The following is a 12,488-nucleotide window of genomic DNA, read 5'->3' as shown; positions in this document are numbered from 1 at the left end:
ATTTTTCTTTCTAAATTTTTATTGGCCCCAAACACAAATAAGATTGTGTTTCTGTCTTGATAACTTTAAACTAATACAGTTTTTCTAAGGTTATATGGCTACTATGTAGAGAAAGACATCTCCAGTATGTCAACTTTATAGGTAGCATGACAAAGATGATATAGTTAAGCATTTAAGTACATGTGCATGTTAAATAGATTGTGTCCTAGATAACAAACTTTTAGAGGAAATACTTGTGTGTTTTACAGGGAGGAGATTCTCCTTCAGTATATCAATTTGTTAACAAAACTATATTAAGTTCACTTTTGCAGAACAAATATTTCAGAGGATAAGCCCTTAGAAGCTCCAGAGAAACCACATTAGGGTTTTCACGTTTTCAAAGCATGTTTGTAATTTTTAGTTACCATTGAACTTGCTTTTTGGCTTAGTTTGTGATGCGTAATTTTATTTTTCTTTATGGGAAGCACATTTCGAACCATGACAGAGACTGTATAAATACTGCCATGGTGTTTATGGATATTTTTGTTGGGGGGATGTATTTGTTCATTCCTAGATCTTGCATTGAGATGCTTGGTTGAAAGTTACACCACTTGCTGTGATGGGGAAGATGGAGAGCCTGCACCAAAACGCTGCAGGGCTGCTCAGACAGAGGTGGCTCCTCACAAATCTGCTGGTAATGAAAGCACCACAGAAGACCATAAGCCTGTAGCTGGAATTGTTATTGCTCTGTGTTGCCATCATAAGTGTGACTGGACACATTATGTAGGCAGAGAGTTCTTTAAATCAGTAGGACTGGGACCAGTAGAATTCCATTATTTTCAGAGAATGAGTAGTTGGGCCACTTGTGGCATGCGAGAAACCACAAGCAAAGCTTCTCCAAGTGAAGACAGTGAAGATCAAACTAACTACACAGAGGAACATGAGCAAACACTCAGCAGGACAGAGAGTGGCTCTGATACTTTACAAGGGTATGTATATTTTTTTTCCTAGCAAATGGACTCCAGCAGAAAAACTACGTATAGTGGCACAGTAAATTGATTTGGGTCCTCAAAAGGATTCATTTTGCAGAAACATTTAATTACTAAATTTATAGAAATATTTTACTTTAAAAATACAATTTGCATGGACATACATTTCAAAATATTTCAACAGTTATGCTTGCCTGAGTGAAATGAATTTAAATTTATTTCAGTATTTTTTCTAAGCTTAACACTAATGATAATTACCAAAGCTGTTTTCTGACAGCTGTTCATTCCTTCCCTCCTTTCTCTGGCACTAGGATACTGAGTGTTGAGGAACGGAAGGAGATTGGTTGCCTCTGCAAACGGCTGATTGATCACGGACGGATTGAGTATTTACAGCAACAGGGATACAAGGCTGCACTGCAGTATTATACAGAGTCTGCTGTGTCCTTGGAGAATGTCCTGTTGACAGCTGTCCCAAACCCTTCTTTGATATCAGAGCCAAACATATGACAGGAGATAGATTTGGAATTGGTAAGGGGAAAAAAGCCCTAGAAAACTCATCTGGGTTTTTTAAAAAAAACTAATTCATTTCTTACAAAAAAACCCCCTTTTATCGTCTTTCCTGTACCCAAGAAAAGGTCTTATATTTTCCAGTTTCTGGGAACTACAAATATGCAAACCAGTTCTCATCAGTGAAAAAATAAAATCCCTAAGAATATTTAAAACCTGTTGTGGCTTCTTTGCTGTGAAGAAGTGAGCTTGATATTTTCTTCCATTCAGTTGCATTCTTTATTCACTAGGATCTATGATAGGAGGAGAATCAGAAGTACAACTTTCCACATTTCCTGAAAGACAATAGGTTAAAATAAGAGAAGCTTATATACTTTATTTTCACTTTGAAGTTTAGAATAGCTTTGTACTTCTTCTTAAAATATTTAAATAGGCCTAAGTTCTTTCATCAGCCTGTGCTGCTAAAGAATCTATTCAGAAAGAAACCTTGTGTCTAAAGTGTCATCTTGATGTATTTTTGCTAATTTGATTATTCATTCATGAAATATTAATAAGAAAAAACCTGACTTAGTGTTCCAAATCAAGAGCATTACATTCATGTTTTAAGCCTTCACAAAACACAGAATGGAGATCAGAGAGAACATTTTATATCTGCAGTGAAGTACATTCTGCAAGTAACAGCTGCCAACTGAACATCTGTTCAAAAGTGCTTATTTGGGTCTCTTACTGCAACAGTAAAACTGTTACAATGAACAGCATGTTTCAGAAATGGGATGAAACTGGGGGTGTTGTGTTTAAGTGACTGTGTCAGGGAAAGCAGATTTTGAGGAACATCTGTTTATCAGCTGTTGATAGTTCATTGGTAAAAGATGTATGTTGGGAACATAGACATTTCTCCCTTAATCTTCGTCTGGAAGTACCATCTGGATAACATTCAAAAATAGGAAAAGTTGAGCTTCATGAATTAAGGGATGCTAGAAGACCTTCACTATGTAAACTGATTAAATTACAGATACCAAAGACAGTCATCAGCTTCTCTTTATCCACGTGCAGGTAACTCAGACACATTTATTACAGTGCTCCATGGTTCTAGTATGCTCCTACCAGAATCTATGCTGTTTTTTGGAGACCTCCTGTGACAACTCTTGTTAAAAGTACCCCTGCCCTCAGTAAAAGCCTGTTTACAGATTTCTTTTGGAAAATGTTACTCGTTTATCAAGATGGTTATTCATGTTTCATTTCTATACATATCCTAGATTTATTTATCCAGTTTATCCCTCTCTTCCTCACTGTATTGTGGAGAGATCAGAATTAATAAAAAAACCATGCCTGTTTTCTTGAGTGACTCCTGGATATACATGTGCATGAAGTCAATGCCAAACATTTCCTGTTGCTCCTCCTCCTCTGTGTTCTCACATGGAGGGAGTGTTACCTCTAGCTCCAGTGGGTTGTCTCTGAAGTTGACAAATCTAGGAATTCACCAGAAAAGGTTATTCTTGCAGTAAGTTTTGTCCAGAGAAAATAATTCTTTTGAAACAGAATTAATATTTCTCAAACACTATTTTAAGCAAAAGAAAATTAAGTTCTTAGGCTAAATTCACCACTCTATCAGTAGTATTATCAAGCTAAGAAGATACTTTATAACAGTAACTGATAGTGGTGGGAAAAAACATTTTGGTCCTCATAATTTTGTCTTCAGTTTCTGACCCACTGTCAGATGCATTGAGCTTTCACAAATAGGTGAGTTGATGAAAACAGTACAAGTGGCTCCTCCCAGCTTTGCAAGGCAGGAGGTAGTCCTTTCTCTATTCTTGTTCCATCCTTGGGCCTATGCTTGTATATATTTAGTTAAGGAGGTTCTTCCAAAAGAGCTGAGAACAGGAATTGCCTTCCTGGGTTAGACATGGTTTATGCAGACTAGTGTTCTTTCTCTAAAACAGCCAGCATCCAGTAATCCAAATGAAAATGCTAATAGCAGGAAAATTTCTGTCATGGTATAGAAAGGAATAGTTCAAATTCTACCAATTAAGAATTTACATTATTTTTTTATTTTTCATATCAAGTACATGACAGTCTCATGTCCTCAAACCTAATACATTTTGTTTAATTCTGAATGCTTGAATTCTCAATGGCAAAGTTCTACTTTTTATCATTTCAATGTCTGCCACATTTTTCTGCAAGCTCTTGCCTTTGGAGAGGCAATTATAGGGGAAGGGCTATGAAATGAGAAAGTGTATTATAGTCTACTTTTCATGTGAGACTGTAGCTATCATAATTTACTTCAAGTTTCATTACACACAGCTTTCTTCACCAGATCTTTAATTGTTGTGAATCTGTGTAATTATGCTGGCTTATTGTATCCATCTGTACAACTGTGGTAATGCCTTTTCCTCTCCCTTAGTATCACTCTGTGATCTACAACTCAAGGAGGGTTTTAAAAAGTATTTTCAAATATTTTAATTTCTATTTCTGGTGTTTTTTCTTACCTCAGATTTGTCAAGTTCTTCATACAAGCTGGAATATCCTTAAGTTTATTGTTGCTTAGAACAAGAGTACTAAGATTTTTCATATTACCAATGGCTTCTGGCAAAGAGTTTATTTCATTCCTTTGGAGCCATAAAGTGTGGAGGTTTTCCATTCTGAAAAATAGGTAGTTGTCCAACAAATAATCTTCTCAGTCATTACCACAAAATTAATTTTTCAGCCACATAAAGGACTCATAATGCAACAAGTCTCAAAGAAAACCCCATAGCCAAGATAATCACCTAATCTCTGTTCAAAAATGTGATGGACAATAAATATTTAACCTTATGGTTGATACTGAATTTATTGTTAATTGAATGGATTATTCCATCTTATTCAAAACATCACATTAGGGCTGATAAAACCTCGACTTTGGAGTGAGGTTAACATAACAGTTATCTTTTGAAGTAGTATTTATTAATTAGAATTTCATTACAGTGGAATTGAGACTAAGATGAGCCTTGTGCTGTATTTACCTGTCAATTGTATCAGGAAGCTCCTGGAGTTTGTTTCCCCCCATATCTAACCATTCTAGGTTTGGCATGTTGAGGAGAGCTGGAGGAATGGCAGTAAACTGATTCATGCACAAATCTATGTGTGACAGCTTCTTCAAATCACTGAGCTGAAAAGAAGGGGAGATTTAATGCAACTTTGTGTAGCTACTGCAGCAGTACAGCAGTGCTCTAGTAATGTTGAGAAACATTACAACACATTTTGGAGCCAGTAAAGACAGAATGGTTTTGAGTTCCAATAGCTGATAGTACCTGATGATAGCAGTTTTGCCTGGAAGGTAGCTAGGTTGGAAACTGATAAAGCAGCAGAACTTTGCCTCCCATCCAGGAGTGAGTGCCATAACTGCTCACTACACTGCAGATATGCCCCAAGCATCAAGAAAAAGAATGTCAAAGACAGCACTGTCATTAGAATTTATACGCCATGCAATATATCATTTATTGTTAGTCAAATATTTAGATTTTTATGTATCAAATTGCATGGACTGTATTTTAGAGTGAGCCATGACACCTTCCATGCTCTGAAGTCTTCTCATTCTGAAAATGCAACATAGTATCACAGCACTTAAATCTTTAGGTAAATCATGCCTTCAGGAGCTTTTGCAATGTTCAAGTGATACAAAGATGTTTTATAGCAGATCTGGTACAATTGTGTAAACACTGAATGCCACTCAAGTGTACATAAGCAAAGCTTCCCAGTGTTCACATCACTGCAGCCTCCTAGGACAGAACTAAGGATCATTACACCCTGCAACCTGTAGCCACATAGACTTTGTAAATTTTGGATTTTGGTTAATAGTGTGTATTTCCATTTGAACATTCTATGTTGGCTATTGCTGTTTGAACTTGCTCAATTTTGCAAGGCACTGATTGCTGTCAACTATTGCCATGACTGGTTTTTAAAAATAAAAACAAGTAAATATGGTTACATACTTGACATCTCTAAGAGACTTACTTAGCCTCTTATATTTCAGTTCAAATTAAAGTCCAATAGTAGAGGAGAAGTTGTTTTCACTCTCTCATAATTATTTTCAACATTTGAGAACAACAATCATTCAACTCTGTACAGGCAGTTGTATGAATCACACAACCCCTTTTCAGATCTAGCTGTTCTGGTAAAGATGCTTACAGCTGTGGCCTGGCATATGGTATGAATCTGTACTCTCACCATAAAAGAGAACTTCTCTGTGCCAAGGCATCAGATGGGTAAATCAGTGACAATATCCAGCCTAAACAAATTGATATGGAGTGTGACTCTGCCCTATACGCATTGCCAAGTCATTTATCTGGCCAAAATAAAGACTGGCTCCTTCAGCTACTCAGGGGTATGTGTGTGCTTCTCATGTGGCTTCAGCTTGACCAGTCATAAAAGGTTGTTCACATCAGTGTTTCTGTGGAGTACTGTAAAATCACAGTATCCCAGCAAATCTGAAAACAGAAATGCAATGCATAATGATAATTGGCTTTGGATAAATTCAAAATATGCATTAAACAAAATTAAACAGTCTGTCAAAACCTGAGGAGGAAGATCACAGATACTTCTGTTGACAGCCAGTTCCAATCTTTCCAGACTAATGCAGTTACTTATCTCCTTAGGAACAGATTTTATTCTATTGTAACTGAGAAGCAGCTCCTGGAGGCTGGTCAGCTGGCCTGCAAAGAGCACAAATGAGAAATGTTCATGTTTATTCTATTTGAAGCACAGTATTAATTGTGTTGTCTTATACTTTTACTGTTATAAAAATACTCTGCGTTCTAACAAAACAAAACAAACAACAACCAAAAATCACCAAACTGCAAATAGCACTTCAGGTCTCCTTAGTACAGGACTGCAATCTAGTTGAATGCTTCAAGGAAAAGCCCAAAACAAAAAAATTTCAACTAGGCTATTCTATTCCTGCCATGGACTCAGAACATGAAGTCTGTTTTTCAGTGTCACTTTGCTAGCTGCATTCTGATGTCTAGTCCCTGCTATGCCAACAGGTCCTTTTCTTGTCATGGGGAGTTTTCAAGGACATGTGTCTCTTCCATCCAGCCCCATTTTTAGTTTATAGGGAATCTATGGTTTGGAGATCTCTATCTCACTGTCAGATTTAAATAATCTGTTTTCTTACTACCCAATAGGATTATTAGACAGGCAAAGGGCACAAAAATGATATGTTTGTGTGAGACCAATTTTCTTAGAAAAGCAGCTTAAAATAAAAGAAAGCACAGCTCACCAATTTCTTTAGGTACACTTTCAATTGAGTTCCGGGACAGATCCAGAACAACAAGGCTATGAAATCTTCCAATAAACTGAGGAATTTTCTGCAAACTAGTTCTGTGAAGCTGCCATTCCTGGAGATGGATTAGTTTCAATAAGCATGAAGGTAATGTCTACAACAAGAAATACAAACCAGAAGAAATTCAGCTTAGAATACAGGCTAAGGCAGAAGTTTTATTTGAAATACTAACAGTCTGTCCTTGTCCTTAAGCTATACTGTAACATGTAGGTTACAAAATTAACCCTGATATCTGTTTCCTAAAATATGCTAGAAATAGCAAGCATAACTGATACCATTTTAATATCATACATATTACAAAAAGGTTTATGTTTTATAAAGGTTTAAAGGTATATCAATATATCAAAAGTTCTTCCTCCAGAGGGTGTTTGGGCACTGGAACAGCTCCCCAGGGCTGTGGTCACAGCACCAAGCCTGACAGAATTCAAGAAGTGCTTGAACAATGCTCTCATGCACAGGGTATGACTCTTGGGGATGGGCTGTGCAGGGCCAGGAGTTCACCTCAATGAACTCAGCATATTCCATGATTCTAAAGTGAACACAGTGTGGGTTGTCATTCTGATCACAAATTTAACCTGCCCACTTTTGGCTCCCAGGATTTAGACACCTGCACTACTGTCACTGACAAGTTTCAGGCTTGTTTTTCTTTCTTTCTTTAAAAAAAAAAAAAAAAAAAAAAAATCAGTATAACTGAAGATGAAACTGCTTTAAATAGATTTTTGCACATAAAGGGAGTTCTAAATTCTATTTCCTATTCTGTCAATAAAAACAGTGAGCAGCTGAGAGAACTACGTCTATGTGCAAAGAGTTTTGAACAAGGACACTGACCACTGGCAGACCACTGCAGTATGGCTGGGTCTGGTTGTCATGTTCTGACTGGCCTCAACACTAAAACTCACTTTCTAGGAGCTGGTCTGTGCATTTATGCATGGCTCAGGACACTGCTGGCCTTCACTCTGCCAGCATTAAGAGCAGATTAGTCCTGTGCATGAGAAACAACAAAAATAGTGTTCTGGGAATCTACTGGCTCATTTTCACTCTTAGAAAGAGACAACAAACAAGAAATACCTTCATGCACCCAAACACAGAGGGTTTTCACCTTGATATTTCAGTAGTTCTGGTGTGTGAATGTTATATGAGAATTTACATAATGAAAATCATACTTTGCAGTGTAAATAATTTCTAATGCAGAAAAGTCTTTTGGGCATTGTTTTTGCAAAGTAATTATTAATATTCAGGACTAAAAAACACCCAGCTTGCTTCAGACAATGGTGTGTCCCAATTCACTGTTGGCAAAACACATATACAAAACACATGTACTTTAAATAGTACCACTGTAAGTGTAAAGTTGTAGTTTTCTATTGCATCAGTCACATGTTGCATTCAACACAAGCATTTATTCCTATCAACACTACCTTCCATTCTTCTTCCTCTATCCTTAAAATTGCTCTTCCACCTTCATTAATAACTTTTTCTTTGAGCTTTGCTAAAGCAGCTCTCTCCTCCCACACAAGCAGTAGCCTACAAGGGAAAGAAGATCTGCAAGTGGTGCCACAATGAATACAGCCAATAATTACTATCCTATCTATTTTCTGAAAAAAGAGACAATTCCCTTATTGTCAAATAACATTACTTATATCTGGATGTTAATATACTATCAGTTGGAGAGAAGACAAGCCCTTAATGTTCAGCTGAGATAATTTATAGGAATTCTATTTTACAGTTTTTCAAATTTACATTCAGAAGGAGGACATAATTCACTTTCAACATGTTACAGCAGGGCCACAGAATATAACATCATGTGGAATTAAGTTCCAAAGCACATTTTGAAGCAGTCACCTAAAATGAGAGCCTTCCATACAATAATATATAAGTGCAAGAAAATAGATCAATCAACTTATTTTAGCTTGATTTCCAAAAGGGACCTAAACAAGAATTCTGACAAGGCAATTCTTTCTTTCTGCTTGTATTCTCCATGAGTAACTTTTGAATTTTTTGTTTCGTTTCAAACATATCTGATAAATTAGGAGTACCAAAAACAGAATCCTAAATTTCTTAAAATTTCATAAAATTGCTGGCCAGACCAAGAAATACCTCAGTGGAGAAGAAAGCATAACAAATCTTCACTGGTTAGAATATTTACAGAGCAGAGGATTTTAGTATCTGAGTTCAGGGGATTTAGTCTATATACTAATATTTTTATCACAGACACTAGATAGATTAGAATCTGTGTGAGTGTGAAGAAACTAATCACAGTCTTTTGAATGTAACATATGCTCTAGCTTTTCACATACTTCAAGAGCTACAATTTACCTACCTTCCTGCAGACCTCTGCCTGAATTCCTTTTCTCTCTGTAATTCTTCATTTATCTTGTGTATTCTCACTTCCCAGAGTGTCTTCACAGCAGTGAATGTTCCCAGGCAAACTGCAGTTTCAGCCATGATCCTTTACATGTTCAGATTTGCTTGCAGGAATCTGACTGAATTTCAGGCTCAAGGCACAACTTCAGATATGGGTTACCAGAGGGGGACAGTGATGTGAAAACTAAAATACTGCAATACCCACTTCATAATGTAAGCAAATTAGTTAATATAAAGAACTGACAGGATTTTATCGTCTGCTTTCTCTTTATAAAAATAGATAATTGCACCTAGTTAAATGTTATTATAATAAGAAATGGTATTTTTGCAGTCTCTGCATTCTTATTCAATAAAGGAGTTTTGCACTTTACAAAAACTGAAGTGTTTCCAGAGATTAATTAGTATATTTTACATGCATTCATTTTCTTCATAGTTTAACTCATTACGATGTATTTTATACTTGGCAATGCATTACCTTTGGGAAAAAGTATTTAAATTCTTCTGATTTCTCTTTGAATGTTTGTGTATCCCTCCTGAGTGTCAGAATTCACATTTAAAATTAAATTCAGTTTAAAATTTTGAAATTACCTATCCCTTAGTGAGATAATTAATACATACTGTTTTGAAGAGCAGGAAAATAGGATACTCACTCATACTATTTAGTGCATCCCTCTAAAAATCATTCTTATTGCCATTTCTGGAGCCAAGATACTGATATTGAGATAAGGTTGCCAGGCAAAACTTCATGCCAGCAGCAGTGTACCCTGAACACTGATGATCTGAATGCTCCCTTTCTAACTTTTTACTGATACTTGTAGTGGCAAGTAAGAAAAATATCCTATATATGCTTCAGACTAAAAAAAAAAAAAATAAGGATTGCTTTCTTCCAAAGAAGCAGGTAGGTAACAACAAAAGAGGAATTTCATGTTTTTTCATACGTATATTTCCCTACAATAATTATTGCAGGTCTTTTAGTACCAATCTTTTCTTTCACATTTTTTCTGTTATAATTTTGTGTGGCCTGGATAAGCCACAGTTGCTTAGTGGCCATTTTTGTGTTCAAACTGTCAAACATTCTATTTTATGTTTGCTATGTCTTTTCCTAACATACTTATTTGTAAAGTCTGCTTATATTGAAATAAAGTTAGAATGTGGAGGCAAATAAAATGTAAAACATCAGGATAGTCTGCCGTTTTAAAGACAGCACAAAATCAAATTATAAAGCTTGAATAAAGAAGAATCTGGTCTAATATATCATGATTCTTATGTGTTCTCTGTCAATGAACAGTGGCAGGATTTGACAAGTGACACAAATGGCAAGCTCAGCGTGGCAGTGTAGTCTGGTCTTTGGGTTCCTACAGAAGGATTGGATTTTTTCCTGTAAAGAGAGGACTGTGTACTTTTTCCCTCTCCCACATAAATGTGATCACATTTGAGTTTGAAGGATTAGCTTCTTTTTCAGTGGTCATCAGAGTAACTATCCTTCCCAATCTCCATCCCAATATGCAACATAATGCTATGTATGCATGAGGTTTTAGCTCCAGTCAGTGGTTATAATTCAAATTGCCTGATTTTTTCAAGATCAAATTTCTGTTGAGATCAAGTGATTAACTAATCTATTGTATCTTCTTGTTTACAGATATTTTTTGAACTACAAGCCCTTTGAGGTAGAAAACTTGAAATTTTTTTATGAAAATTGTGCAGAAAAGAGACATTTGTTAATAGTTGTACTACCAAACCCAGTATCATACTATACATTCAAACCAATACTTATTTCTAGTAAAGCTTACTCTGGGCTCCTCTCTTTTGCATATTATTCAACAAGTACTGCCTTAGAACCATGAAATATCAAAGGACCTAAGTATATGACTATTTTCAGGATGGTTTCATTATATGGATTAACAGGATTCCATCAAAAAGGTCTTGTTCTTAGATCTTATTATTCATCAAGAAAATAAAAACCATAATAATTCTTGCCAACACAGCCAACAATTCAGAGGTGAATTCCCAAGCGTGGCTGTAAAACAACTGCAAGTTCACTTCCAAGTAATCAGATCTCCCAACAACTTCATCTTCAAGTGTCAGCAAGAGTTTAACAAAACTTACCTCAATTATTTGGTGTTTTCAAGGATTTTCTGTGACTCATTGCCTTCTGGACGAGAGCGGAGATAAATTATGAACCTTGTCTGCATTACCAAAGCCATTTAAAACTCTCACTCAGACTCCAATGCAATGTCAGTCTAGTTCTAATTTTAACCTATGCTGAGAATAGAAGGCATCACATGAGGCACTTTTGCAACCCCCCCAAGCATTTACCACTGTTAAAGTCTCCCCAGTTTACTAAGTATGACTGGGCTCCCCTAAACTGCACTCCCATTAACAGAAATTGTGAACAAGAAGAACAAAGAAATACTTGTTATGCTACACAATAAGTTTGTTTTGAATTAAAAATGACAATTAGAAATTTAAAAGGCCAGTATTGAATTAAAAATTACTGCTTTTTTTAGCAGTGTTTCTCTGCAAGGTAACTGAGCTTCAAAGTGCTATTAAACAGCAACATTGACTAAACAGACTAGAAAAGGTATTACATCACTAAGTATTTTACTCATTACTTTTGCCCATGCTAAAGAATTCTCTTGCTGAAGAATTTTACTGCAAATTATCAAAGTCCGGACAGAAAAGTAATCTTTACCAGGATCTGCAGAGGGGTATTACTCACCCCTTTTCATGGTTCCAATCATGAAACATATTTAACATTTTATTTCTTCAAATAGCCCTTGGAGAAGATAAAAGCAGAACAAGTCTGTCAGAATCTTTTCCTTCAATCAAATGGGAAGAGAGAGACAACAATAATCACAGGTCACTATTTGAGGTAGAAGCCATAAAAGTGGATAGCTCTAACCAATTGCACCGGAGTATAAAATGTGACGATGAAATTTAAGTATTATTAATTGGGTTATAACTCAGCCACATAAATTCATAAAAAACCCCAACCCTCATCAGTCCACAACCAACTAAATACATCAATACAAATACCTACTTATAAAGACACTAAGTACTTCAGTTTTCAAATCTTCTCCTTGTAAGCAAAATTATTCTGTCTTAAGTATTTCTAAGTAATTTTATTGCTTTCTTTCATACACTTCTATTTCCTCAATAGTCATCAGACTAAAAAATATCCTAAGCCTTTACACTAAGCCCTTACCACAACAATATACTTGTAGGAAGGCAGACATTAGGCTGAGTTCTTTTGGTAGCCTTGAGTACAGTATGTTGTCTAAGGCAAGAAGAAAGAGTTTGAGTCACCCATACAGCATTGCCTGCATAAAATTCAC

General features: G+C 35.9%; 2 protein-coding genes across 3 annotated transcripts in view; one reads left to right on the top strand and one right to left on the bottom strand.

Moving 5' to 3' along the window:
- TRMT13 (tRNA methyltransferase 13 homolog) overlaps nt 1-2,809 on the top strand; it is a 7,017-nt gene extending 4,208 nt beyond the window's left edge. The window contains exons 10-11 of one of the 2 annotated variants that reach the window (XM_056497771.1): nt 554-968; nt 1,280-2,809. In XM_056497771.1, the coding sequence (XP_056353746.1) occupies nt 554-968; nt 1,280-1,475 (611 nt within the window). In that variant the 3' untranslated portion in view covers nt 1,476-2,809. Of the gene's footprint in view, nt 1-553; nt 969-1,279 lie in introns of those variants that run through there. The other variant, XM_056497772.1, reaches the window with a different exon arrangement.
- LRRC39 (leucine rich repeat containing 39) lies at nt 1,541-12,400 on the bottom strand. Its single transcript, XM_056497780.1, has 9 exons — nt 11,260-12,400; nt 9,110-9,296; nt 8,208-8,313; nt 6,730-6,886; nt 6,027-6,163; nt 4,475-4,620; nt 3,962-4,114; nt 2,805-2,944; nt 1,541-1,810 (listed from the first exon to the last, which is right to left on the bottom strand). Exons 2-9 carry the CDS (start codon nt 9,232-9,234, stop codon nt 1,755-1,757), a joined length of 1,020 nt encoding a protein of 339 aa, XP_056353755.1. The 5' UTR covers nt 9,235-9,296; nt 11,260-12,400; the 3' UTR covers nt 1,541-1,754.
- Nucleotides 12,401-12,488: the final 88 nt, after the last annotated feature.

This window comes from Oenanthe melanoleuca, chromosome 8 (assembly GCF_029582105.1).
Source record: "Oenanthe melanoleuca isolate GR-GAL-2019-014 chromosome 8, OMel1.0, whole genome shotgun sequence".
In the NCBI taxonomy this organism is placed as follows: domain Eukaryota; kingdom Metazoa; phylum Chordata; class Aves; order Passeriformes; family Muscicapidae; genus Oenanthe; species Oenanthe melanoleuca.
This window is presented reverse-complemented; position numbering and strand designations above follow the sequence as displayed.